The sequence below is a fragment of the Camelus bactrianus genome, chromosome 24 (assembly GCF_048773025.1).
Source record: "Camelus bactrianus isolate YW-2024 breed Bactrian camel chromosome 24, ASM4877302v1, whole genome shotgun sequence".
Classification (NCBI taxonomy): domain Eukaryota; kingdom Metazoa; phylum Chordata; class Mammalia; order Artiodactyla; family Camelidae; genus Camelus; species Camelus bactrianus.
Window position 1 is genome coordinate 7,459,008 of NC_133562.1, and position 26,590 is coordinate 7,485,597.

At 45.8% G+C, this 26,590-nt stretch overlaps 1 protein-coding gene across 2 annotated transcripts in view; it reads left to right on the forward strand.

Moving 5' to 3' along the window:
* COLEC12 (collectin subfamily member 12) overlaps positions 1 to 26,590 on the forward strand; it is a 153,346-nt gene that overhangs the window by 121,103 nt on the left and 5,653 nt on the right. For both annotated transcript variants that reach the window (XM_074352533.1, XM_074352534.1), the window contains 6 exons: positions 4,394 to 4,516; positions 12,311 to 12,409; positions 13,206 to 14,252; positions 20,430 to 20,918; positions 21,869 to 22,005; positions 23,236 to 23,345. In XM_074352533.1, the coding sequence (XP_074208634.1) occupies positions 4,394 to 4,516; positions 12,311 to 12,409; positions 13,206 to 14,252; positions 20,430 to 20,918; positions 21,869 to 22,005; positions 23,236 to 23,345 (2,005 nt within the window). The remainder of the gene's footprint in view (positions 1 to 4,393; positions 4,517 to 12,310; positions 12,410 to 13,205; positions 14,253 to 20,429; positions 20,919 to 21,868; positions 22,006 to 23,235; positions 23,346 to 26,590) is intronic.

Below are 26,590 nucleotides of genomic sequence, written 5' to 3' on the forward strand. Positions count from 1 at the left end.
ACCAGTGGTTTCCTGGATTTTGCAGTCTACCAGCTTTTAAGAAGCTTCTCCACAGTAACATGATCTTTATGGCAGCACCACTGAGCTCGAGACACGTGTGATGATCAAGACAGCCCCGAAGTGCCCCCCACTGGCCCTCACCCAGCGAGGAAGGGGACTGGTTGGCATGCAACCATTTTAACAGAGGAGGCCGCCTTCGAAGATGGCAGAAAAACAGGATAGTGAAGGAGATGCTTTTGTTTTCCAGAAAGATTGGAAAAACAGACCGGCGTGGAGCCGGGACCACAGGACTTGGGCGGGCTGTTTATGGAGACCCACAACAGAAAGGAATTCTCTTTGCTGGTGAATTTTTCTGGCCTCCACTGTCATTCCTGCAGCCTTTCAATTATTCTCTCCAACCAGCCAACCACCCCCTGATCGGAGGCCCCACCGACCCCCATCTCCTTACTTTAAACATATGTTATTGGAAACAGGGCCACAGGGGGAACTTTGATTTTGGGGCACTAGGGACCAAATTGTCAGCCTATTCTGGACGTCTGTGGAATTCTCGAGGACTTAACCAGAGTGGTGCTGGCTTCCTTTGGCTCCCCCAACCCCAGCAAGGTTTCTTGTTTGATAAAGACTTGGACGCTGGAAAATCCATTCAGAACACGAGCCAAGAATCAAGTTCAGTGGGAAGAGTGCACGAGGGGGAGCCAGTGGGAGGGCACGGACCCCGCTGGCACGTCTGTCTGTCTGGGGCCTGCTGAATCGCAGCTGTGCTGCGTGGGCCCGGTTTTGTGATAAGCTGGTCTCTTGGTGGTAAGGGGCGAACTGCTTCATTTCTAGAACTTGAATCTGTTATCCGCAGCACTAGCAGGTCCATTCCCTGCCCTTCCTACCCGCCCCACCCCCTCCCCACAATGGGAACAAAGTCCCCAGTCTCTGGAAAGTAATGCTAAGAAAACAAACACTACAAAGGCTGGTAACAGGGGGATATCTCTCTTGAATGTTTTTGGTGACCATCTAGGTTCAAGGAGGAGGGGTCCCCCAGCCATGAGAGCCAGCAGGGTCTCTTTGTAGTAGGCATCCGTGTGTTTGGCCAGATGTCCTCCCAGTGGAGGGCAGAGAGGGAAAGATAAAACAGAATTCTTATTAAAAATAAGTCCTGGGAGGGAGAAAAAACAAGACGGAGAAAGTGTGTCACGTGGGACGGGAGACCAGGCGGTGCCATCTGATACGGATTAAGTGCTGATACAGTCAGCAGCGAGAAACTCGTGTCATGAGGAAGTGACCCTGCCCTTCAGAATGTGAACCAGCGACAACTGTCTGGGAGCAGATCTGCCTGAGTGCCACGTGCACAAGATGCCTGGTGGCAGACACAGCGCTAGCACACCAGGCGAGGAGGAGGGGAAGGACTTCTGCCCCGGGAGGCCGGGGGCGTTCCTTCTGATTCTGCTTCACCTCGCCAGCCTCACTTTCCCCATCAGTAACACGGTGACGTTGATCAGATGACCTCTAAGCCACCCTCCAACCCCAGATTCTGTCATCTGGTAGATAATCATCTCTCCTCTGAGGCTCTTCTAATGGAATGCAAGAAATAACTCCTGAGAGGCAGAAAGAGTTCCCCCATCATTGTCCTAAAGGTCAAAAGGAATGAGACCCTCAGTCAGCGGTCAAAGTGTCACCTGGTTTTTCCACAGCATCCCTGCGTCTGTCCTCCTCCTGGGTTTTGCAGTGGCCACCAAAGCAAGTTAATTGTTTTCTGAACACGAGGCGTGGCATGTCTGTGGGTCTCTCTGTGCTTCTCCCATCCCAATCCCAAAAGTATTTTCTCACTCTAACTGGATGTAAAGGATCTTCGTTTTATTTTAAATTGTCAGCTAATAGGGAGTTTAAGAGCAGATGTGTGTGTGTGTGTGTGTGTAAGTATGTTCATCCTGTAGTTAAGGGTGGGTCGTTGAAAATGCTTGTGTTTTTGTTTTTCTATTTTTGGCGTCATCATGAGGTCAGCAGTATTTTAGTACAGGGTGAGGCTGGATTCCAGTGGGAATGGAAGAGGAAGGTTCCACTGAGACAAAAAAAAACTCACACTAGGAGAATGGAAATGGGTAGGAAAGCATGACCAGAGAGGCCCCGTGGTGCAGGGGAGGGAGCATGGTGTTCAGAGTCAGTCAGACTCAGGTTTGAATCCTGGCTGTGATGTCTATGGGGCCTCGTTTCGGCTCTCACCACCATGCCCCCATGAAGGGTTAGTATATGAATTAAAGGTGTTGTAAAGTACCTGGCTTATAGTCTGGTACGGTGTAGGCAGCAAGTGAATGTCAATAAACTGTAGATGAGATGATCCTGATAAAAATATCCCACAGGAAGATTAGCAGGGCCTGGTGACTAGCCTGAGTTAGAAATTTAGTACAAGCCTTCAGGGTGTCTTTGATTTTGACCACCTGGGGGACTGGGATGGTCACAGTATTTAGACCGGATAGAAATAAGAAAGTTGGGTTGAAGTTGGAGATGTGGTTTGGCAGGGCGAGTACCGAGGTCAGTTCTGGACATGAGAGGCAGCACTGAAACATCCAGGTGGCAATGAAAGAAGGAGGGCGGAAAAGGAAACGAGTACGAGAAATAAGAAAATTGGGCTGCTGAGACGCTGACTAATGCTAGGTCTGTTTGATCCATGAGTCTGATTTTCCAGCTTCACCTTCAAGTTGTTGGCTAACCCAAGATTGACCCAGCATGACCATCTTCTAAAATGAACCTTAGCTCCTCAAAAATGTGTTTCTCCAGCGAAGCATCTTCTGGACCTTGTTAGAAATGCAGAATCTTAGCTTCTCCCTCAGACCTAACCCAATCGGAATCTGCATTTCAACAGTGTGATTTGTAAGCACTTGAGGGTTTGAGAAGCACCGTTCTAAAGCAGAGTGGCCAAACAAAGCATGGGCATCCCCTGGGAACTTGTTAGAAATCCAGATTCTCAGGTGCCTTCTCAGACTTCCTGAATTAGAAAGGCTGTGCTCTAACGAGCCCTTCAAGGGAATCCAATGCACTCCGGAGTGTGAGAATCGCGGCTCTCAGTCATGGAACAGTCAGATTGAGCCCCCTCCTCTCAGTGTGTAGCCCAGAACATGGGAGGGATTGGCTAAACCCGGAAAGTTAAATATGAGTCATTGTTCCATGCTGTTTCTCTCATCATTTTGCATTACACACAGCTGAAGGACTCTTTTCACTGAAGAAGGGCACAATGCGTAAAATTACAGACCAAGGGAGAGAAACTGTGGCTGTGGCTTAATCTTCACCATTTACCCATCAAAAGTTATTGAGCACAATTACAGGAGATCAGTCCTTAAATGTGCCATTGCCCCTGGGGGACGCTGTTAGGAAGACACACAGGGAAACCCGCCAGCGAAAGAAGGGCTCTCCCGAAGCCCCTTACAGTGTGATTTTCGCATCAAAATCTCTGTGGTCTTCATCTTCTGTGTTTTTAATCAATCCAATGGAAAGTTCCTTTTTTATGGGTTAGTTTCTGGAGTCACTTGCAGAAATGATGGTGGTTTACCACTTAGACTAGAATGTTTTTTCAAAAAGTTCAACTAGGGGCAATAAACATGTACCTCTTCTCATCAAAAATGTCTGGTTTTTCTGGTTGTTCCCTAGTTGTTATTCAAATCACTGTGATAACTTAAATAAGATTCCGTGTCTGTGTTCTGTATACATGTAATGTACAAAAGTGGTTTTATTTTCAGCCTTGTAATAATAAAATTACCTATATCTTCTGCAGTCAGTTATAGTACATTTCAACCAGGGGCATGCTGGTAAACCAGTTCAGGTGTGGGAGGACACTGTTTGGAGTGTTTGTCCATTTCCATGCTGTGAATACTCCCTCCAGGGTTGATTTCAGGCTACCAACAGTTTAACAACCAGCTCCCCAAATTCCTACAAATTTAACAATTGAGTCTTGCAAGCCAGTAGGAACTAGCTTGAGTACACCGCTGAGACAAACATCAGGGGACAAGTCACCATTTGTTGGTGGTGGTGGTGGATGTGTTTGAATTACTGTAGGTCCAATAACGGCTGAAACAAATAGTTTTGGGTGTTTTGTCGTGATGTAGAGATGTTTATTCAATCTTTTGTCATGTAGAGATTTTTATTAAAATTATAATTATCGTAATGGAATATGATTTGAAACTATTCTATGAGACAAAGTTCTGTGCTCTTTTCAAGTCATTAAATACATTTATAACAACATATGGTGTTGCACAAGTGGTGAGTATATTTGACTTTAAAATACCCCTCATCCTGTAGTAAGGCATATGTAAAAACCATTCTTAGTTCTAGTATTTGAACCAAAGTGCAAAAAAGATACTTTGAAATGGTGTTTTAGGTTACTATTATTAAAATCTGACTTTCCTTACAGGTATTCAGGAAGGAACACAATGTACCAAATGTAAAAATAACTGGGCACTGAAGTTTTCTATCATACTGTTGTACATTTTGTGTGCCTTGCTCACAATCACAGTAGCCATTCTGGGATACAAAGGTAAGCACGTTCCTTTTTCCTTCCTAATAGCAATTTTCCCTTTGTTAATTGAAGCCTGAGAAAACAAGTACGTTTGCAAGTATGAAGCATTTCATTAATGCCACTCAGAGGCAAAACTTAGAACCGTCATAAACCCCATCTTCGTGTCTTGAGCTTCTTGCAGCTGTGGGTCTAAGGCGAGGGAAGCCGCCATCCCTTCTGAGTCGTGTCAGCAATAATAATGGTCCTCTGTGCGTTAAAAAGATTTTTCCTCTTGGTTGCTCTTCCCTACTTATTTGCAGATACTCCCTCTTCCTTCATCTCTTTTCATCTTATCTCCAAGAGGCCCTACAAAAGCCCTGGAGTCAGCACACAGGAAAACTGTATCGACAGAGGATAAGATCTCGGAGACAGGACTTCCTTCACCCAGGGACTGGCCGACTAATTCCCTTTTTTCTCCTCAGTGCATTCACTGTGGCCCCTGTTGTCCATGTAGCTCCATCAGAATATCGCCCTGCAGAAATTAAACCCAGAGGCGGCACCACCGCCTCAGCTCTACTTTATGGGACGTCAGGCATCCTTTCAATGTGTCCGGTTTAAGGTCAGTGGAGGATTTTTGCCTGAATCCTCCAGGCTTGGAGACAATGTATTGGTGGGTACCGCCCCCTTCCCCCGACCCTACCCCATTCCAGACGCCAGAGGTAGAAGGTGTCCTGATTCAGAATCATGAACTACATAAACCTTTTTACAAACCTCAGAAAGCCTCACAAAGACATGTGAGAGAGACATGTCTGGTTTCAGCAAGAGGCAGACATGGGGTCTGCTTCTCCTCTGAACCTTCACTTCTCAGCTGTCTTTCCTCAGAGCTGACAGATTCACAGCGGAGAACTCCCACACGGTCCCTTCTCTGCTCCTGGCCCCTGAGGTTTGACCTGGGGACAGAAAGGTTCAAAGGGAATTGCCTCCCACTTGAAGCTCCTCCCACTGCTCTCCCAGTGTTGAGAGGTTTCCTGAGAAAACTATGGACTGGAATGAGAATGGGCTTTGGAGCCCAACTGTCCACGTGCGAGTCTTGAGTCCGTCTGTAACACAACTGGGAATGTTTATTAAGTGCTTGCTGGCGTGCCGGGCACCGTGCTAAGCCCTCTGCGTGGCTCTGTAACCTGGATATAAGTCATAACCTCTTTGAGTTTCTGATTTCTTATTTGTAAAGTGACAGTAATAATGCCACTCTTCAAGGTGACTGAGATGAGCAAAGGTGATGTCACTGAGCCACCTGTCCTAAGGTTGGTCCCAGTAGAGAGTGGCTAACTCTGTTCCTTGTTTCTTCATAACTGCATTTTTACAGCTCTAGCCATTAGAATGGCAAAATGTGTTTAAAATACTCAGTATAGTCAAGGCTTGTTAAATCCACTTCTAAGGCTATATTTGTAGAAAATTATATGCATCCTGTAGTGTATTGACTGATGAATCTGGGCAATAGAAATCTGGAAAATTATCAGCTCATTTTATTTCAATTGTAATAAGTTAATCTAACCTAGGATTAACAGAGCAAGTGTTAAGAAAGACTATTAAATCATGGTAAGGGCTGGACAGAGGGGAGGGGAGGGGAGGGGAGGTAGCCTCGTGGGGAAAAGGAGGGTGTTTTATGTCCCAGGTAATTCAGCCTGGCTCTCTCTCTTTACTGGGTTATTTCAGTCATTACTCACTTCTCCATGATTTTTCCTAGTGAACTCAGATAAAAGAGATGCTTGAAATCAAACAGCCACTGAATAGGTATCTTTAGGGCTTAGCACCGTGTGATATCATGAAAGTAAAGAGAGATGAGAAAGGTTTGAAGAAATACCTCTGTATGATATTTTGTCATTTTTACCTCTGCAAGGAGATGAGGTCTAGGATCTTTATGCCTTCAGAATTATCCAGAAAGGTCCAAAGGAGGGAGCTTTGTTTATAAAGAACAGGTATTTCCTCCATTTTTATGACACTGGAAAGCCCTTCTTGGCTCTAGTGTCTGCTTGTGTTGGTCCACTTGCCCGGAACACCTTTTCCTTGCTCTCCACCTCTCTCTTCAGGACTTTCCCTTCATGTCTCCCTTAGACACATGACCTGCAAGAAGCCGCTGAAAGCTGAGTTAGTGCCCTCCTGCTGGTCCCCACGGCATCTTTTTTCACCCTTAGCCCCTGTCATACTGTATCCTTATGGCCAGTGGGTCTCTCACCACCCAGACTGTAAGCACCAAGAAGACAAGAGACTCTCTTTTATATATTGTAGCTCCCACTAGCACCCAGCCTCATGGTACTTATTGGGTACCCAGTAAAGTTTACTGAATGAACTAATGAGAGGATGGGCGAATGGGCGGATGGATGGGTGGGTGGATGAATTGTAGATCAGGGCTGAATTCTGTGCAGTCAGTGCTCAGGGACTCAAAGCCCTATCTAGAGACTTAAAATCCTGAAGACCACCTGGCCTGCTCTGGGGTGTATCTGGCCGGGGTGAAGGGGGAAGAGAGATTGAAGGAGAGACAGGAGGGGACAAGGTGACATTCTTGCCCCTCTTTCCCTCCATCAAGGCCCCCATCCTTCAGGCCTCTACTGACAAAAATAAGAGAATACGAAGTGCAATTCTGGTTTTCAAACAGCCTTAATAAATGAAACTTCTGATATTTTCCAGATGTCTTTTCTCTTTACTTAAACAGTGATTCCTCTTTCTTGCTGATAAGATTCTGGTGACCCAACATGGTAAGAGGCAGAAAGATAAGGTCTCCCTTCACACATCTCCCTTTGAAGTCTGGAGAAACTCTCTCCACTTAAAAAGAAAAAAAAAGGAAGAAAGAGAAAAAAGAATATTCAGTGAAGGGAGAGGTTTCTCTGAAGGAGACGTTGGAAGGAAATAAAATAGAAACTCCTTTACTTATCAGTTAGCAAAAGCAACTCCATAGTGTTTTCCTCAAAACTGTTCTTTACATCTCCTGGTTTGTCACTTACACAGCAACAAGTTAGGCTGTGACTCAAGTTCCTTCCAGAGAATTTGCACAGGTCAGAGGATTGCTGAGAGCTCAGTACGCCGGCTGTGGCCGTTCTTGGACAGTTACAGCTTTGTGCCCCCTCTGCCCTGGGCTTCTTATCTTGTGTCTATGGAGCTTCCACGGCAGAAGCCACCTCCTGAGTTCAGTGAGTCCAGAACATTCCATGAACAGGAAAATCCTATTCTGTTGTCCTGCCCAGCAGGCATCCATCTTAAGATCAAAAAGACATCTGCATCCTTCTCATTAAGAACCTCTCCTGACTCCACATTCCTAGTCAGGAGATGTCTGCCTTGCTGCTCAGCTCTGCCAAGGGAGCAGTCACAGTTGGATAAGCAGCCTTTCAGATGCATCGGATCACACCGTGGAGCTGCCCTTAGAATCTAGGGTAACACCCCATAACCAGATCTTCTGTCTTTTTGTAATGAAACCTGAAATAGTGTTCAAGGTAGAAACGTCTTGAGTGCATTCCAAGGGAGCATAATTAGTATTACTGGGAGGCCTCAGGGACCAGTGTGTGTGTGTGTGTGGGGGGGGGGTGTTTCCCACAACTGGACAGTGTGGACCGTCCTGAGCACGAGGCACTAGGCCATGAGCCATGTCTCTTGTATCCTCTGTATCCGGCTCGGTAAACATCTGAGGTTGATGACTGTAAAGGGAAGATAAAGAAGACATAGCCCTTCCCATGAAGGGTTTTTTCTTGGAAGAAGCCATATTTAGGGAAAAGAAATACTACTCAATGAGAGGCAATGTGGAGTTTCAGAGAAAGTGTGGATTTTGGAGTTAGACCTCCTGGCCTGGTATCCTACTTAGTCACTTACAAGCTGTGTGACTCTGGGCAAGTTACTGAACATCTCTGAGCCTCAGCATTTTTCATCTGTAAAATAGCAGTCATGTGATGCACCTTGCAAAGAATAGGCACTCAATCAACAGAGGCCCTTTTTATTGCCATTCAGACAAACATTCCACTGGTGTGGGATCAAGTCATCAGGGAAGGCTTAGTTAGCATGGTGGGCTGGTGAGATTTGGAGCAGACCTTAAAGGATGCTGGAATCAAGACGAGGGAGGAGGAGGAGGAAGTAGCGCAGGCCAAGGGGTGATGCCAAAGTGCTTTTATAGAAAAGGTATTATTGTCAGATTATCCTGGAGAACTGGGCTTAGGGTCCTTGAAGGAGGGGGCCCCACTTCAGGTATAACACCTAAAGCCGTGATGTTCTCAAGGAAACACTTTCCAGTAAAGGGGAGCCTGTGAGAAAACAGACTGCTCGTGACCCTTCTGTGTTTCATGTTTGTTTTCCTCATGGGAGGGCCACCTCCAAGCAGAGGTCTACCTCCAAAGACGGGGAGTCTCTCGGGTGAGGGAGGATGGCTCTGCCACTGTTTTCCAGAGAATTTGTGCTAACGAGTTAAGAGTAAAAGCCAGCGAAAATGCTGTGTGCTGTTACAGCAAGTGTTACTCCTAGATCTCTATCGGTCTGGAATTTTTATGCAGTAGCAAGTTGCCAGCTTTGCAGTCCCAAAGTTTGCAGCTTTCTACCCAGATCCTTAAACATAGACACACACACCCCAGTGCATGTCCCCAGTTCATTAGGCCTTGTGGGCACTGAGTTTCCTAGCACGAAAGAGAAACCCAACAGGTTTTTTCTTGATGAATGTATGTATTCCTTCCACTCTTCCCAAACCTGAATTATCTTCTCATGATAATTCTGTGTTTTTAAGAAGTAAAATGGAAGAAAAACTAGAGAGGGTAGAAAAGGACTGCCTGCCAGCGTATTCTGAGGTTTCTTTGGCTTCCAGGAAAAAAGGGCAGGACTTCAGATCCTGTGTGTGGTTTGAGGACAGACTGAGGCATGTGTTTTGATTTGAGGATCAAAACTGAAGCTCAAGTTGTAAACATTCCGTATTTTATTTTTTTCTAAGTGTAGCTTTGCTAAAATGCAGATGAAACATTTTGTTCTTGAGAGTCTCCAGGGATCTAGGAATATGCATGCCTATCAAACGACCCTCAGGTGCAAATTATTATAACTGTACCTCTGTGTGTCACATCGTCATTTTTTTAAAAAGCGATCATTATTCAACTCAATGCCATGCTCATTGCCGGTCCTGAGGTTTCCCTGGGTAGGTTTGTTTGCATAACCTACTCAGCCGATTTTTCCCACAGGCCTCGGTAGCTAGCAGGCAGTCTCACTGACTTAAGTAAGTGACTTAATAAATAAATGTGTGATAAACACCCTACTACGTGCCACACACTGAGCTAAGAGCTGGAGATAAAACCAACACAGGTTTTCCTGCCCTGAGGGGCCTCAGAGTAGAGAAGCCATGACAGCCCAGGGACTGAGTCCTATAACAGGGAGAGAGGCCCCTCGAGGCCCTTCAGCAAAGGTTTCCTACAGGACGGGACGCGCTGAGCCTTGCAGAGCGAGGAGGGCTTAGCTTGGGGAAGAGGCCGGGGAGGAGACTTCTGGGCGGGGAGAACCACACAGGGAAAGGCTGGGGGGAGAAAGAGCATCTGGTGTGAGGCACACAGGTCGTTATGGCCAGACCGCTTCTCCAGGGAGGGTGGGTCACTTCAGGTCACGCAGACACGTGGGGATGGACTCCTGCTTCCCGCTGGAAGCCAGGAGAATCTTCTCACATAGTCCTGCGTGGGTGGAACACAGGATGAATAAAAGAGATGGGATCCACTGGCTCCCAAGTCAGAGACAAAGCATATTCATGCTTGAAAAAAAAAAATGAGTCGCTCTTTTAAAAAAGCTGTGGATACCAAGAAAGATGATCCGACTTCATCCCAAGCTGCTAGAGGCTGGATCTCACAAAAGTCACTTCTGGAGAAAAACACTCTTATTAGACACTTTATATTTTATTTTCATTGTTTCATTTTGTGTACTTTATTTTTTTCTATCTTTACTTTTTATTGAAGTGTTGCTGACCCACAATATTATATTAGTCTCAGGCGTATAACATAGTGACTCAGTATTTTTACAGATTATATTCCATTTAAAGTTATCACAAAATAATGGCTGTATCTCCCTGTGCTGTGCATTATGTCCCTTGCTTATTCTTTACATAGTAGTTTGTATCTCTTAATCCCCTCCCTGTCTTGCTCTTCCCTGCCTCCCTGTCCCCACTGGTAATCACTGGTTTGTTCTCTGTATCTGTGAGTCTGTTTCTCTTTTGTTATATATATTTGTTATATCTTTTAGATTCCAAATATAAATGATAACATACAGTATTCATCCTTCTCTGTCTTATTTCACTATGCATAATACCCTAGGTTCATCCATATTCTTACAGATGGCAGAATTTCATTCTTTTTATGGCTGAGTAGTTTTCCATTGTATATATATGCCACAGCTTCTTTATCTGTTCTTCTGTTGATGGACACTTAGGTTGATTCCACATCCTGGCTATTGTAAATAATGCTGCTATGAACATTGGGGTGCATGTATCTTTTCAAATTAGTGTTTTTCATTTTCTATGGCTATATACCCAGGACTAGAATTGCTGGATAAAAAGTAGTTTTATTTTTAGTCTTTTGAGGAACCTCTATACTGTTTTCCATAGTGGTTGTACCAATTTACCCTTCCATCAGCAATATACTAGGGTTCCTTTTCTCCACATCCTCGCCAACATTTGTTATTTGCAGACTTTGATAACAGCCGTTCTGACAGGTGTAAGGTGATATCTCATTGTGGGTTTGATTTGCATTTCTCTGATAATTAGTGAGGTTGAGCATTTTCTCATTTTCTCTGTATCTTCTTTGGAAAAATGTCTATTCCATTTGCCCATTTTTTAAATGTTTGTTTGTTGTTTGGATATTCAGATGTATGAGTGGTTTATATGTTTTGAATATTAACCCCGATGGTTCATATCATTTACATATATTTTCTCTCATTTAGTAGGTTGTCTTTTCATTTTGTCAGTGGTTTCATTTGCTGTGCAAAAGTTTTTAAGTTTAATTAGGTCCCATTTGTTTATTTTTGCTTTTGTTTCTTTTGCCTTAGGAGACAACTCCTAGACATTTTAGAATGATAAACTTAAGTCCATAACCATAGAGAATCACTGCCTTCTGAGAATGAAAAAGAACAGTGGCTTTAATTTAACACTACATCACTGACTTTCCTTATCATGCACCATCAGGAAAATGCCGAAAAAAGTCTTCTTAGTAAATTATTATTTGGAAACCTTACTTAGGCATTTTTTTTTGTGAACTGACAAAATACAGATTCACATGTCACTAAGGAGAAGCAGATTTTCAAGCTTCTGTGGTGAACTCATGACAGCAAATACGCTTGACTTTGCATCCCTTTTACAACGACTATATGCATAGACTTGAGCTAGATGTTCTTTGCTGTGGAATCTACTTCCAGATAAGTGAATCACACCTGCCAAGAATGGAAGGGAGTCTGATGAATGATGAAATTTTATAAATAATTAAGTGTTAAACCTCCACCTGTGGAAATTAATATAAAAAATAATACAGATTGAGGACTTCTGTAATACAAAAAAATTTAAAATGAATGCCAGACAGTTTCTAAAACCTTCAAGACAGTACAGAACCACGAGAACAGTTAAGAACATACAGTTCCCAACCAAGTAAACTACCACCGGGGTTTACGACAAGTACGTTACACATTTTTCTAAAAGAATGGCATTTTCTCTATATTTGATTTCATTTATACTTTTTGTTTCACTCTGTTTCCTTTATTCTGTAATGAAATGATCTGTTGTTGAAACTGAAAGATAAAATATGAGCAGGTATGTGTATTAATGCATTGATTTCCAAATCTTAGTTGTAGAGAAAATGGACAATGTTACAGGTGGCATGGAGACATCTCGCCAAACCTATGATGACAAGCTCACAGCAGTGGAGAGCGACCTGAAAAAATTAGGTAATCTGCAATGAGAGTGAACTATTAAGTTGGATCCCCTAACTCTACTTCGTATAAATAACCACAGCTTTTTAAATGACATTGTTGTCAACTCACATTCACCCAGAAAGACATTAACACAACTGTCACCCAGATTTGTGTGAAGTGGCAATCAGTGTGTTAAACTTTTATGTTGTGCGTTGAATCTCTTCTCATGATTTAACTCAAAGACTTTAAAATTTAAAAGTTAAGGCTAATTTTGGAGTTGAAATCCCCTCCCCCTTCCAAAACACTGTTTTGTGCCAATTAAAACCTAAAGACCAATCCTGATCAAAAAAGAACCACAAATACCGTTTATTAAAGGCTTTTATAAAATGCTCAGTAAATTTCTATTTGAAATATTTTAAACTGCATAGAAGAGTAGGAGTTAATTTTTAAAAATAAAAGATTCAAGCCTATTCTTATCCCATGATTTTTTCCCCATTTTTTTAAAAAGGAATTTTGGTGAATTTAATAAACAGTAGGTTATTTTTTTTCTTGACACCCTGCCCAGTGCTCTAGAAGCTGGTAAGTACCCCCCTCCTTCTCTGAGAAAAGTGTTCACCCAAGTTAGTCCGTCCTAGTACTCAGCACCCTTTCCAATTTCCGAGGACCTGGTTTTAACAGGGATGTGGATTCCAGGCAGAATAGTCTGCGTATCCCACAAGTTTTATATCTGAAATTGAGTGCATTCCAGTTAAGTCTCTTTGGGATCTGTAACCTCACCCAAGCACTTCTCCATCCCACTCATCTGAGTAACACGCATGTCTTATTCCAGGGGACCAGACTGGGAAGAAAGCTCTAAGCACCAACTCAGAACTCTCCACCTTCAGATCAGACATTCTAGATCTTCGTCAGCAGCTTCGCGAGATTACAGAGAAGACCAGCAAGAACAAAGATACGCTGGAGAAGCTGCAGGCAAGTGGGGATGCACTGGTGGACCAGCAGAGTCAACTGAAAGAAACTTTGGAGAATAACTCTTTCCTCATCACCACTGTAAACAAAACCCTCCAGGCGTATAACGGCTACGTCACGGACCTGCAGCAAGACACGAGCGTGCTGCAGGGCAGCCTGCAGACCCAGATGTATTCTCACAGCGTGGTCGTCATGAACCTCAACAACCTGAACCTGACCCAGGTACAGCAGAGGGACCTCATCACGAACCTGCAGCGCTCCGTGGACGACACGAGCCAGGCGATCCAGCGAATCAAGAACGACTTCCAAAACCTGCAGCAGGTTTTCCTTCAAGCCAAGAAGGACACGGATTGGCTGAAGGAGAAAGTGCAGAGCTTGCAGACGCTGGCTGCCAATAACTCTGCCTTGGCCAAAGCCAACAACGACACCCTGGAGGATATGAATGGCCAGCTCAGCTCATTCGCAGGGCAGATGGACAACATCACCACGGCCTCCCAAGCCAACGAGCAGAACCTGAAAGACCTGCAGGAGGTACACAGGGATGCGGAGAACAGAACGGCTGTCAAGTTCAGCCAGCTGGAGGAGCGCTTCCAGGTCTTCGAGTCGGATATTGTGAACATCATCAGCAACATTAGCTACACGGCCCACCACCTGCGGACGCTGACCAGCAACCTGAATGAAGTCAGGACCACGTGCACAGATACGCTGACCAAACACACGGATGATCTGACCTCCTTGAATAACACGCTGGCCAACATCCGTTTGGATTCTGTTTCTCTCAGGATGCAGCAAGATATGATGAGGTCAAGGTTAGACACTGAAGTGGCCAACTTGTCAGTGATTATGGAAGAAATGAAGCTGGTAGATTCCAAGCACGGTCAGCTCATCAAGAATTTTACAATACTACAAGGTAAGTGAGAATTCTGAATTTACATTTGTATTAGTTATCTACAGCTGTATAACAAATAACCCTAAAACTCATGGCATTTGAAATAACAAACATTTATTATCTCATAGTTTCTGTGGATCAGGGATTCAAGACGGCTTAGCTGGGTAATTCTGGCTCAGTGTCTCTCATGAGGTTATAGTTAAGATTGGCCAGGGCTGTAGTCATCAGAAGCCTTCACAGGGGCGGAGGATTTGGTCCTAGATGGCTCACTCACATGGCTCTTGGCTTGTTGACTGTTGGCAGGAAGCCTTGATTCCTTACCAGGTGAAATCACTTGAGTGTCCTCACAGCATGGAAGCTGGCTGCCTCCAGAGTAAGCGATTCAAGAGAAAGAGCAGGAAGGAAGCCTTTCATGACTGAGCCTCAGAAGTCACATACCATCCCTTCCATCATAGTCTCTTCTTTAGAAACAGGTCACTAAGTCCATCCCATACCCAAGGGGGAGGGGAACTAAGCTCCATGTCTTGAAAGGAAGTGGAACTAAGAAATTGTGGACAGTGCTCAGAGGCATGTCATTAAATATTTGTTGGATAAAAGGTTGGTTAATTTGGATTTCCCCAGTGCCTAGCTATTTCAATGCCATTATAAAGTCAGCTCCTTTGGAAGGAAGATTAATTTTTGTGTGTCATGGAGTTACCATTAAGAGATTCCTATTTCCAAGTATCAGAGCAGATGGATGGTTGGTCATCACAGTAACTGTAAGGCCATGACTTACATATAGAATCTGAGTTTTACCCACATCCTGGTCATCCCTATAAATTGAAAGCCTGTATCAGATGAAGTCTATTTGTGAAGCTTTGCAGCAACCATGTATGAACAGTCCTTTCAGTCATGAACTGTTTTCACAGGCTTTAAAGTCGCACGTGCCGTCTGCAAGCTGCTGTGCTCAGCACTCTAGGGTATATAGAGAAGACCGGATGACCTTTGCCCTTGGGTAGCTTAAAATCAAGAGAATTTTAGGGCATCAAGGGCTACAAGCAAATGTAATCCTGATTTTCAAAAAGGCGATATGGGTAGATTCTACACACTATGTAGAATGGGGCATTTGTCTTCAAGCCCAAGAAATATTTGAGGAGAGGTTATTAAAAGGATAACTTTTGAGCTTTCAGGAAAGCAATCATCATCAGAATGGGGTCACGAAGAATAAGGCAGGTGAACCTAATCTTATTTCCTCACATTAACAGAGTTATTTTATCATTTAAACTAGAAGAATGAAAAAATAGCATATTTGGATTTCACCAAGGCACTTGGCCATGATACCCTCAAGAACAAGATGGAGCAATCACTGCTGGATTAGACCCTAGTTGGATGGGTTTATTGGTTGCATTAGTTTTCTGTGCTGCAAGCAAATTACTACCAACTCAGCAGCTTCCAGCACCCACTTCTCATCTCACAGTCTCTGTGGTCAGGAATCTGGGCACGGCTTAGATGTATCCTTTGCTCAGGGTCTCACCAGGCTGCAGTCTCAGTGAGGGCCAGTGGTTGCATCAGAGGCTTGACTGGGGAGCGATCCATTTCCACACTCCCTCAGGTTCTTGGCAGGATTCATCTGTTTGTAATCTGGACTGTAAGACTGAGGTTCCTGTTTTCTTTTTTGCTGTCAGTTTCTAAAGGCCACCTCCAGTCCCTTGTCATGTGGCCATCTCAAAATACTGTAGCTTCTTCAAAGCAAGCAAGAGAGTCTCTCTCACTCCAGACTGCAAAGACAGAGTCTTATCGAGTGTAACCTAGTCAAGGGAATGACTAGGTCACATCCTATCACCTTTGCCATATCCTATTGACTGGAAGCAAATTACAGGTTCCATACTTAAGGGGAATGGATCACAAGGACATGAGTCATTGGGAATCACCCTAGGATGCAGCTGCCATACTAGCTGAATGACTGAGTATAAAGACTGATAGTTAATGAGCCCCTGGGAGCCTGGAGGAAGATGTGGATGACCGTAATCCAATACTTATGTGACATGAAACTGTAGACTAACTAATGAGTGATAGAATCATAATCCAATGTGATCTGGAGAAGCTGGAACAGTAGAGAGGTGGCAACAGAATGAAATAGACAAGGAAGATGTAGAAAAACCTGCTCGTAGATGGAGAAGGTGTGTATGAAAAGCATGAGGGTTTTGGTTGACTGTAAGCAACTAAATGTGTTTGCTAGGGAAGCTAATGTGATCTTTGACTGTATTAATGAAAATATGATATCCAAGATGAGGGAGGTGATATCTTACTCCCTTCAGCAAAACCACTCCTGGAGGAGTGTATGCTAGGGAGCCCCTCTCAACAGGGGCGCTCACAGACCAGCATGCTCAGAAAAACATGACCAGGATGTTGGGGTCTAGAAACCACGTGCTGTGAAGAAGGACTGAAGGACCCAGGAACTTTAACCTATAGGAGAGACTGCTTGGTGGGGAGCAAGGCAGCTGTCTACAGCTATTTAAAAGGCTATCATGTGGAAGAGATTTTCAGTGACATCTGAGGCACTCTGAGGGTGAAACAAAGACTAGTGGGTACTCATTAAAGATAAATTTTGGTTTTATAGAACGTTCCTTTTAAAAATTGGTATTGCCTGAAAATATAATGGCTTCCCTGGACAATCTGTGCACCCTGAGTCCAGACCGGCCGGACAGTGCTGGTCAGAGATACTGTAGGTGTGAGTCATACTCTGAATGAGGGGTGGGCTTTCAAATGATAAGAAAGTTCTTCGGCGCTTGATTTCTTTTTTTTTCCCCTATTCTTTCCCAACCTAAATTCAGAATGAGGGCACATCTGCTGAGAAGTGCAAACTCATAAAATAAGAGCTTTCTAAACGTCTCTTGAAGTGGTAATACCTTAGACAATCTTATCATGGTATTCTGAGTATTTTCTAGCTATAAATTTCAGTTTTATTATTCCATGAGTTTAATTGTTAATGTCTCTTTGACAATGGAATTCCTGAACTAGTTTATGAACGGTGTGGCTTGTCAGCTAAGGAAGTGTATGAAAAGCTCATAGTTGAAGACTCAGAGCCTGGCTTTAAATTAGTTCTTGTTTCCACTGTTCTGATTATTTCTATCAGCTAATATTGAGTGTGAGTGTAATGAGAGCCTTTCACAAACTATCCTTTTGAGTCCTGACACCCACTCTGTAAGGCAGGTACTTAGAAAGTCATCGCCAGTTTATAGATGAGGAAACTAAGGCTTAGAGAGGCTTAAGGAACTTGCTTAAATTTACGAAAATGTTAAGTGCTAAGCAGCTGAGGACAGGCTGAGTGGTGCAGAGCCCACTCTGCGAACCCCATCGCTGGCCACGGAAAGGGCCTATCCCTCCTCCCTGCCGCGGGGGGAGGGAGGTAATTATGTTTGTTTGTTAGTTTAATTAATTAATTTTTTAGCTTTACTAGGTATAATTGCACATATACAATATATTGCATGTAAATACATATATATAATATACTATACAGTTTTTTTTTAGTTTACATATATGTACTGATCATTGTTTCTAAGAACAGATTAGAGCTTCAGCTTTTTAAACTTACAGTTATCAAAGGAGTAAAGCCAACCACAAAATAAGAATCAACAGAATGTGGTAATCCAGTCATAAAGGACAGTCAGATGTGCTTACACATGTTCAAAAAAATCAAATATCTAAGCTATAAATAAGTAGTTCATTTGTGTCCTTTTTTTTTTTTTAAGATTCCACATATAAGTGATATCATATGGCATTTTTCTTTCTCTTTCCGGCCCACTTCACTTAGAATGACGATCTCCAGGTCCTTCCACGTTGCTGCAAATGGCATTATTTTATTCTTTTTTATGGCTGAGTGGTATTCCATTGTATAAATATGACACATCTTTATCCAGTCATCTGTCTATGGACATTTAGGTTGTTTCTATGTCTTGGCTATTGTAAATAGTGCTGCTATGAACATTGGAGTGCACGTATCTTTTTGAATTAACATTCCTTCTGGATATATGCCCAAGAGTGGGATTGCTGGATCATATGGTAAGTCTATTTTGAGTTTTTTGAGGAATCGCCAAACTGTTTTCCGTGATGGCTGTACCAAACTACATTTCCACCAACTGTGTAGGAGGGCTCCCTTTTCTCCACAGCCTTGCCAGCATTTATCGTTTGTGGGCTTTTTAACGATGGCCATTCTCAGTGGTGTGAGGTGATACCTCACTGTAGTTTTGATTTGCATTTCTCTGATAATTAGTGATATTGAGCATTTTTTCATATGCCTATTGGCCATTTGTATGTCTTCATTGGAGAACTGCTTGTTTAGGTCTTCTGCCCACTTTTGGATTGGGTTGTTTTTTTCTTATTAAGTTGTATGAGCTGTTTATATATTCTGGAAATTATGCCCTTGTCAGTCTCATCTTTTGCAAATATTTTCTCCCATTCCGTAGGCTGTCTTTTTGTTTTGCTTCTCTCAGCTCCTTATTCCCTTCTTTCACAAGATCTGGAAATTAGCGTGTTGGTATTTTGTGTTGACTGCGGGAGTCCATGTTTTTATGCTGTTCTTAAAATAAGCCACAGTTCTATGTGGGATGGGTGGGGACACTCAAGGACACTTCATTTCAGAGGGAAATAGCTGAATACCATTAACCACCAGACCCCAGAAAGAAATATGATTAATGAAAAGCTGTCACCCCAAGTAAGGGAGGTCTTGGATTCATGTCAGGAGGGGAAGAGAGAGTTGTGTGTCGGTGGAATTCTGGAGGGAATACAACTCCCTGCCACATGGGTCGAGCCAAACATTGAGTGTGGGAGTCCCACCGACCCCTCATCTTCCCAGCACCGCTGCCTGCCAGCCTGAAAGGCTCTCTGCTTCTGTCGGAAGAATAAGAACATGAAGACTGTTACACTTACTTGTATAGAATAGTGAGATCTCAGAATCTCTAAGATTCTGCAAAGCAGAATATTTGAGAACAGTGTCCTCCAAGATGCATTCATTTCTACATGAGAAGCCCTGAATTCCTGTCCCAGCTCCACCACCAGATGATGACTGTCCATATCTTACTCCCCTGTATAGATCTGACCCGAGTAGCTGAGTAACCTTGAACAAAGAGCTTGGTGTCTCTGGTCCTGCGTGTCCTCAGATGAGCTGTGGGAATACTGTGTGATAGATGTAACATAATGTATGTGAAAGGACCTCCGACTGTCATTTACCGTACAAATCCTGGTAGTGGTGTATCTGTGTGACATCCTGGTTATGCCTGAGAACTTAGAGGAAAAACAATCGCATGTTAAGTGAGCTTCCTTCTGGAACAGAAGGGATGAGCAAGCGTTTGCCTTCCTTCCCCCAGCCCCCTCCCTGCCTTTTTTAGGGGGCACTGCTTTTTCCTCCTTTGGTGGAAAATGGTGTCTTTCTTTCTCCCTTGCCAATCAGATGATCCACTTGTTTTTCCCTCTAGTCCACCAGCCCTGTTTGCATTGTTATACTCACTGGGGTAAAAATGAAAAGACCCCCCTCAGCCCTGGCCCCAAGAGCACCTCCCACGGAGACTCCCACCCCTCTGAGCTGGCCCCTGGGGAGGCTCGGGCCCTGAGGACCGCGGTGTTCCCGCAGCACTGGTGGAGGGGACAGGAGTGCCGGGGGAGGACGCAGCAGAGAGCAGAGGCTGGGCTGGTGCCAGGAGAGGATTACAGGACAGTGCCTCTCAACACTCGATGGCTTCTTCTTGGCCCAGTTGAGTTCCGTATCCCATACCTTACATTGTGCCTGTCATAGGACAGGTCATTAGTATTTGTCAAATCAATGAAAAGAGCAAATAAGTAGGAGGGCGTCCCCATCCCAACCTGCACAGCCTTTCTGCTGGTGACAGAACAGTCCCAGGTGACCAGTGGCATCGAGGATTTCATGTTTAAACCATTTGTCTTTTTTTTTTTTAGTTGAAGTATAGTTAGTTTACAATGTTGTGTCACTTTCTAGTGTACAGCATAATGTTTCAGTCATACAAATATATACATATATTTGTTTTCATATTCCTTTTCATTATAGGTTACTGCAAGATACTGAATATAGTTCCCTGTGCTATACAGTAGAAACTTGTTTATCTGTTTTATATATAGTAGTTAGTGTCTGCAAATCTCCAACTCCCAATTGATCTCTTCCCACCCTGGTAATAACCATTTGTGTTTTTTTTTTTTATGTTTTAGGTCCTCCTGGCCCCAGGGGTCCAAAAGGCGACCGAGGGCAGCAGGGCCCCCCAGGTCCCACTGGCAACAAGGGACAGAAAGGAGAGAAGGGGGAGCCCGGGCCGCCGGGCCCCGCCGGTGAGAGGGGCCCAGTCGGGCCAGTTGGCCCCCCTGGAGAGCGCGGCGGCAAAGGCTCCAAGGGCTTGCAGGGCCCCAAAGGCTCCCGCGGGTCCCCCGGGAAGCCCGGCCCTCAGGGCCCCAGCGGGGACCCAGGCCCTCCGGGCCCACCGGGCAAGGATGGACTCCCGGGCCCCCAGGGCCCCCCTGGCTTCCAGGGACTGCAGGGCACCGTGGGGGAGCCTGGGGTGCCCGGGCCACGGGGGCTCCCGGGCTTGCCTGGGGTGCCAGGCATGCCGGGCCCCAAGGGGCCCCCGGGGCCCCCGGGCCCAGCGGGGGCGGCGGCGCCCCTGGCCCTGCAGAGCGAGCCCACCGCCGCGCCCGAGGCCAACGGTGAGTGTCGGCCCCGGGCGGGCGGGGCGTGCTCGCGGTGGGCGGCCCCCAGCGGCGCCCCTACACCCGGTTTCATTTGGCAGCGGAGGCATCGTGGGGGGCAGGCCCCGGCGCCAGGGGCTTCGCTCAGGCACATGTGTTCTCTGCAAACAGCCCAGGCTCTCCAGCGCTTGTTTATTTAGCTGAGTCAGGTCCTCAGGAACACACTCGTCCCAAACGTTCCCTTTGGGGGACCCCAAGGCTGGCCACCCCCGACCCATCCTGTCCCCATTCGGTGCCCTTCACCTGGGACGGACATCACCTCCCTGAGTTAACACGCAAATGGAAATTTCCGTTGCTGCAGCCCAGATCGCGTTTCTTTCTGAGAGGGTATCACGCTGCCTTCTAGTCCTTTGGTAATGAAACCTTTGGTAAAACCCTAAATGCTGGGTTTGCATCCAGGCCTATTTTCCTCTCCTTTGACCCACACGCGATTCCACTCGATTTCCTTCAGTACAACGTAGCCGTCTTGGTTCTGTGAGCCCAGTGCTGGTCCTGGGCTCTCCCAGCCACTTGTTTATAGGTTCCATGTGATTCCAGGCTGACGCAGAACATCTGTGCCTGCGGCTGCTTGTTATTTCTGTCATTGTGAAGGCTGATCCAGACGCAGAGGAACAAAGACCCAGTGTGGATACTTTCCAGATTATGTCGTTCTAACTACTGTGTGTTCTGTAGGCCGCTTCCCTGAACTGGTCTCTGCTCCCACATGTCCGCAAATGGCAGTCACGGTCAACCAGGGCCATGGTGTGGTCTCAGCCACAGCTGAGGAAAGCCACAGTGATATCTCTCTCTCTCTCTCTCTCTCTCTCTCTCTCTCTCTCTCTCTCTCTCTCTCTCTCTCCCTCTCCCTCTCTCTCTCTCTCTCTCTCTCTCTGTGTTTTAATCAGTATTTTTAAACTTTGCATTCCTAGGCTGCCCGCCTCACTGGAAGAACTTCACGGACAAATGCTACTATTTTTCGGTTGAGAAAGAAATTTTTGAGGATGCAAAACTTTTCTGTGAAGAGAGGTCCTCACACCTTGTTTTCATAAACTCGAGAGAAGAACAGGTATGTTGGCAGCACGCTTATCGTTGGGGAAAACTGTCATTTAAAGATTGTTTCCGTCTGGGCAGTGCATGCTTATGGGGGAGTCAAAGACATCGAGCATTCATTGTCACATCAACACAGAAGGCCATGTTACAGAGATGTGGGCTTCCTCCAGTGACAAGAAATGTTCTTGCTGTGGGAATTAGGTCCTTTTGCTTCCACCTGGAAGATCTTGCTTTTTATTAAGCCTGGAGTTGTGTGGATCTTCCCAGTGGCTTTCAAAAGAGCCGTAACTCTAAGAAAGAAGCCTGTGGGCGGCACCAGGCCCCTGGGGAGAGAGGCAAAGAGCCATGACTCCTGTAGGGGTGGCGTGGGGTGCAGGGAACCAGACACGTGGCCTCAGCACGGTTAGGAAAGGCAGTGCCGAGCCTGCACGTGATAATGACAGTGACCCCCACCAGGCCCCTACTGTGTGCCCGGCCCCATTCGGGGCATTTTCTCCTGTAAACCTCACAACAACCCTGGAGCCTATGGGTAATATTATCCCCATCTTACAGATAAGAAAACTGAGGCTCTGCCAAGTTTAAATGATTAATTTGTGAGACAAGTAAATGCAGAGCTGAGCGAAACCAAGGCTCATCTCGCAGCAATACCAGTGCTTTCTTTCCTGCCACACTGTTCAGTGGCCTCCTCCCTTTTCCTGAAGCATCTCTGGCAGACATACCCTGAAAACAGATGCTTCCACAGTAACTGATGGGGAATGAGCATCCAGAGGATGGTGGTCAGGCACCTGGGCTTCAGGACCTACAGACCTGGGCCTAATCCCAGCTCAGCCTCTCACCATTTTTCTTAGGTTGGTGGCTGTAACAGCTCAAAAACACATTACATGGGACACGCTGGCTGTGGGACCTAGCCCAGAAGAAGAGCTCATTAGTGCCATGGCTGTTACTGTTACTGGGACACGGGAGGGCCAGTGGTGGATGGGGGTGGAGCCTGGCAGGGTTCACTGAGTGGTCTGGATAGTCTAGTGGAGAAAGAACATCACTTAATATCACTTACAAACTCAAAAGAGGGGGAAAAAAGTTTTCAAAACAGTGCAGAACAAGTGCAATAAAAAGAGGTCAGCAAAGGCAGTGCGCACGTCCTGACAAACATCCTGTAAACTGTCCTTCTTTTATAAATGTTGAAGGAAAGTCCCCCAGACACCCATTCAAGAAATAGTAATGCACTGTCTCTGGGTTTTCTTTTCAGCAATGGATAAAAAAGCAGATGGTGGGGAGAGACAGCCACTGGATTGGCCTCACTGACTCAGAGCAGGAAAACGAATGGAAGTGGCTGGACGGGACGTCTCCAGAGTACAAGTGAGTCTCAGAAACTTCAAGACTGGTGTCAGGCTCTCACGGGTCTGTGTTTTCACCTCTTGCCAGACTGACTCCCTCTGGTTTCTTCCTTAACAACCTCATGTTCTGCGTGTCCCTGAAACTGAGTCTCCTGGTACCAGTCGCATCTTTATTTCCAACCAGGGAAATTATGGTTGAGAATCAATATGCTGTAAAGTAGGGTTTTTCTTTTTCTTTTTATGAAGTGATGTTTTTTCATTTATGTGCTAAAAAAAACCCACCAGAGACTCATCAAACCACACAGGGTGGTCCTCGTGGCCCAGCATACTCTTTAAACGCTGCTCTGAAGGCCAGAGATGGTCCAAGCTCACCTAGCCGTGTTTCGGACTAGGGCCAGGCCCTGCCGGACCCTCCCTTCACGATGACACTGTGGGTGCCCTGACGCTGGTTGTTCTCCTGACCAGAGCGTGGGGGTGAACTACAAGTGAATGACTCTCCTACACATGGGAAATTCAAGTGCACCACACGAGCAAAGGCATTTCTGAGACAACCACCTCCTACAGGCCTGAAGAGTCCCTGTAAGTCCAATGTGATCTGAGTCCTATAAAGGCAGCAACAAAGAACAGAAGCACTTTCTAGAACCTCCTTGGAGCTCCCAGGGGCAAAGACAGACGTCTCCACGAGCCTTGTCCGACCCTGGTATCCACTCTGCCCTGATCCTCCCCCGGGGTCGGAAGTTGACCAAATTGTGACCGTTTAAATTTCAATCCTTCATCCTACTCCTGCTTTGCCTCTAATGGATGTGAAAGTATGCAACTCACTCTACCCGATGGTGCAGAATTTATAAAAAACCCACCTGTGAACACCTTTCCTTTGCTGAGGGCAGAGAAGGCAGGTCCTGCAGAGGCCCGGGCAGGTGTGAGGATATCTCGGCTTCGGCTTCGGGGAGGCGTCCCGAGCACAGAGGCAGCGCAGCCTCCACGGCACCGGGAAAGGAGAAAGCCAGGGCGTTTCAGGTCTAAGGCAGCGCCTCAGGCGTTGAGGCTGGATCTGCAGCGGTCAAGGGCGGGGAGCAGGGGGTGGAGGGGCCGGGTTGGTTCTGTGTGCCTGTGCCTGTGGGTAGACACACAGGCTTCTTTATACTTTTGAACCCTCTGCGTGAAAAGCATTAGAGGATATAGGTGGAAACCAGAATAAAGCCGTTTCTTTAAAAAAAAGAGGGACCAAGGGGGAACATTTGAAGATTTTAGGTCTGCTCCAGAGGTGAGCCTCAGCCTGCCCCCAGGGCAAACGGAGACCTGCCCACAGGCCCAGCAGCATCCTGTCTGCTCCCTGTGCACCTGCCGGGGGGGAGAGGAAGCCGCAGCACACCCTGGGCTCGGGAGTCTGGCCGACAGCCCAGGGAGGGCGCCCAGCCCAGCAGACCTGCACTTCAGGAGACTCAAAACCGTTGTGAGAGTTGTCTCTAAAATCGGAGCACTGGAGGGTTGGAGGTGGAGGCAGGAGACGGAGACTACTTAGGGAAGGATAAATCTGTGACTCTGACACTCAAGAGTGCCAGGATCTCTTTCTTTTTAAGGGAGTCAGCGGGGAGCTTAAAAAAAAAATTCCATCTCTTCCATTTTTCTCACGGCCATAAATGCACAAAAGGTCTGGGTTAGACTCACTCAGAAACTCAATCTTAAGCCCTCCTCCAAGAAAAAGCTGGATTGGCCCATATGCAATGGACTGAGCAGGAACATTACTGTCTTTGCCAGCTCTCCCAAGGTGGAACTTTCTCTTCTTTCCTGGGCTCCAGCAAGAATGATGTGATTTGGGAGGAGAGCCCCAGCACTGGTACCTGGGACCCAAGAAGGATTACATCACCAGACATCTTCCCGGGAGCTCTGTCTGCAGACCCGGCCACCCGGGGGCCCCTGCGCCCCAGCCACAGCCCAGACTGTACTTCTCGCCTTCCACCCAAAGGAATACACAGACGTGTAAAAATCCCTAGGATCAAATTTTAAAAGCAAGAATAAATTAGGCAGACATATTAGGAGGCCTCAATAGCTGAAGGCTAATTGAACTTGACATGTAATAATAAACACTGCACAGACTAGAAAAAGAGCCAGTGCAGCAAGGGGAGAGAGTGCATGCCCTGAAGTCGATGAGGTCTGGGTTCCAGGCCTTGACCCGGCACTCAACAGCTGCTGACCTCGTGCGAGTTACTCAGCTGTGTGGAGTCTCTCTGCCTTCATCTAGAAATGAAGACACCCTACGTCGGTATTGCGAAAATTAAATGAGATTTTATATATACATCTCTCTCAAGCCTGGAGCACAGTGAGCCCATGGGAGGGGCTCAGGGAAAATGCCCTCTGCTGGTGTTGGTCTTGTTGCTCATATTGTCCTTCTCATCATTTTCATACTAGTCAGTAACTGCAGAACAGCACTGCCTAGCAGTTCTGTGTCATCCCATGTCCCGACTGAGATGCCACTCACAGTATCGCACTCACATCTCATGACAGCGTCACGAAGAAGACACGAAGAACATTGCTGTGTGTCTGACAGAGTGGCGCCAGCTGTGGTCACTAGAGAGAACTCTTCCACTATTCAGACCCCTGTAATGGGAGAAAATTCTACAGCAAACAAGCACTTCTCACGGCTAAGATTTTCCTGTTTTGAGGCCAGGCTCTTACCAGCAGAAGTTTCTTGGCCATGAAGCCTCAGTCAATCTTGTGGCGGATGAGAAAGTACCAAGTTGTGAGGTTGGAAGGCGCTAGTCCCAAGATTGCAAGTCTGTGCTCTGCCTCTGTTAGGATAAACCCAGGCACTGAAATTCTTCTCCAAAATATGTTCATTCTGTTTATCTGAGATGTTCTGTTCTATTACAAGCATGCAGACTAGGGGGAGTTGCCACAAATCACTCCATGTGATTTTAGCTTTTCCAAAGAGATGCTTTGAGATTCAGTCTACGGGACAAATTGCCCCTGCAGCCTGGTTTCAGGCTACCCCATCACCCGTCCATGCTGGACCTACCTGAGTCACTCCACTCACAGCCACAGAACCACCTTCTACCTTTAGTTCTGAAGGAACACTGTGCACCATATATGAAGAATTCCAATGACCTGGAATAAACAAGTGGATAATGGTGATAATGATGATCTCCTTTCTTATCAATCAGTTATCTTTTTGTCTCATCTGTAAGCCCCTTTTATCTACTTAAAATGGCAAGGAAATGCAAGGGGGAAATATCAGACAGGTCTTCTATGAGAATTCCTATTTATGCA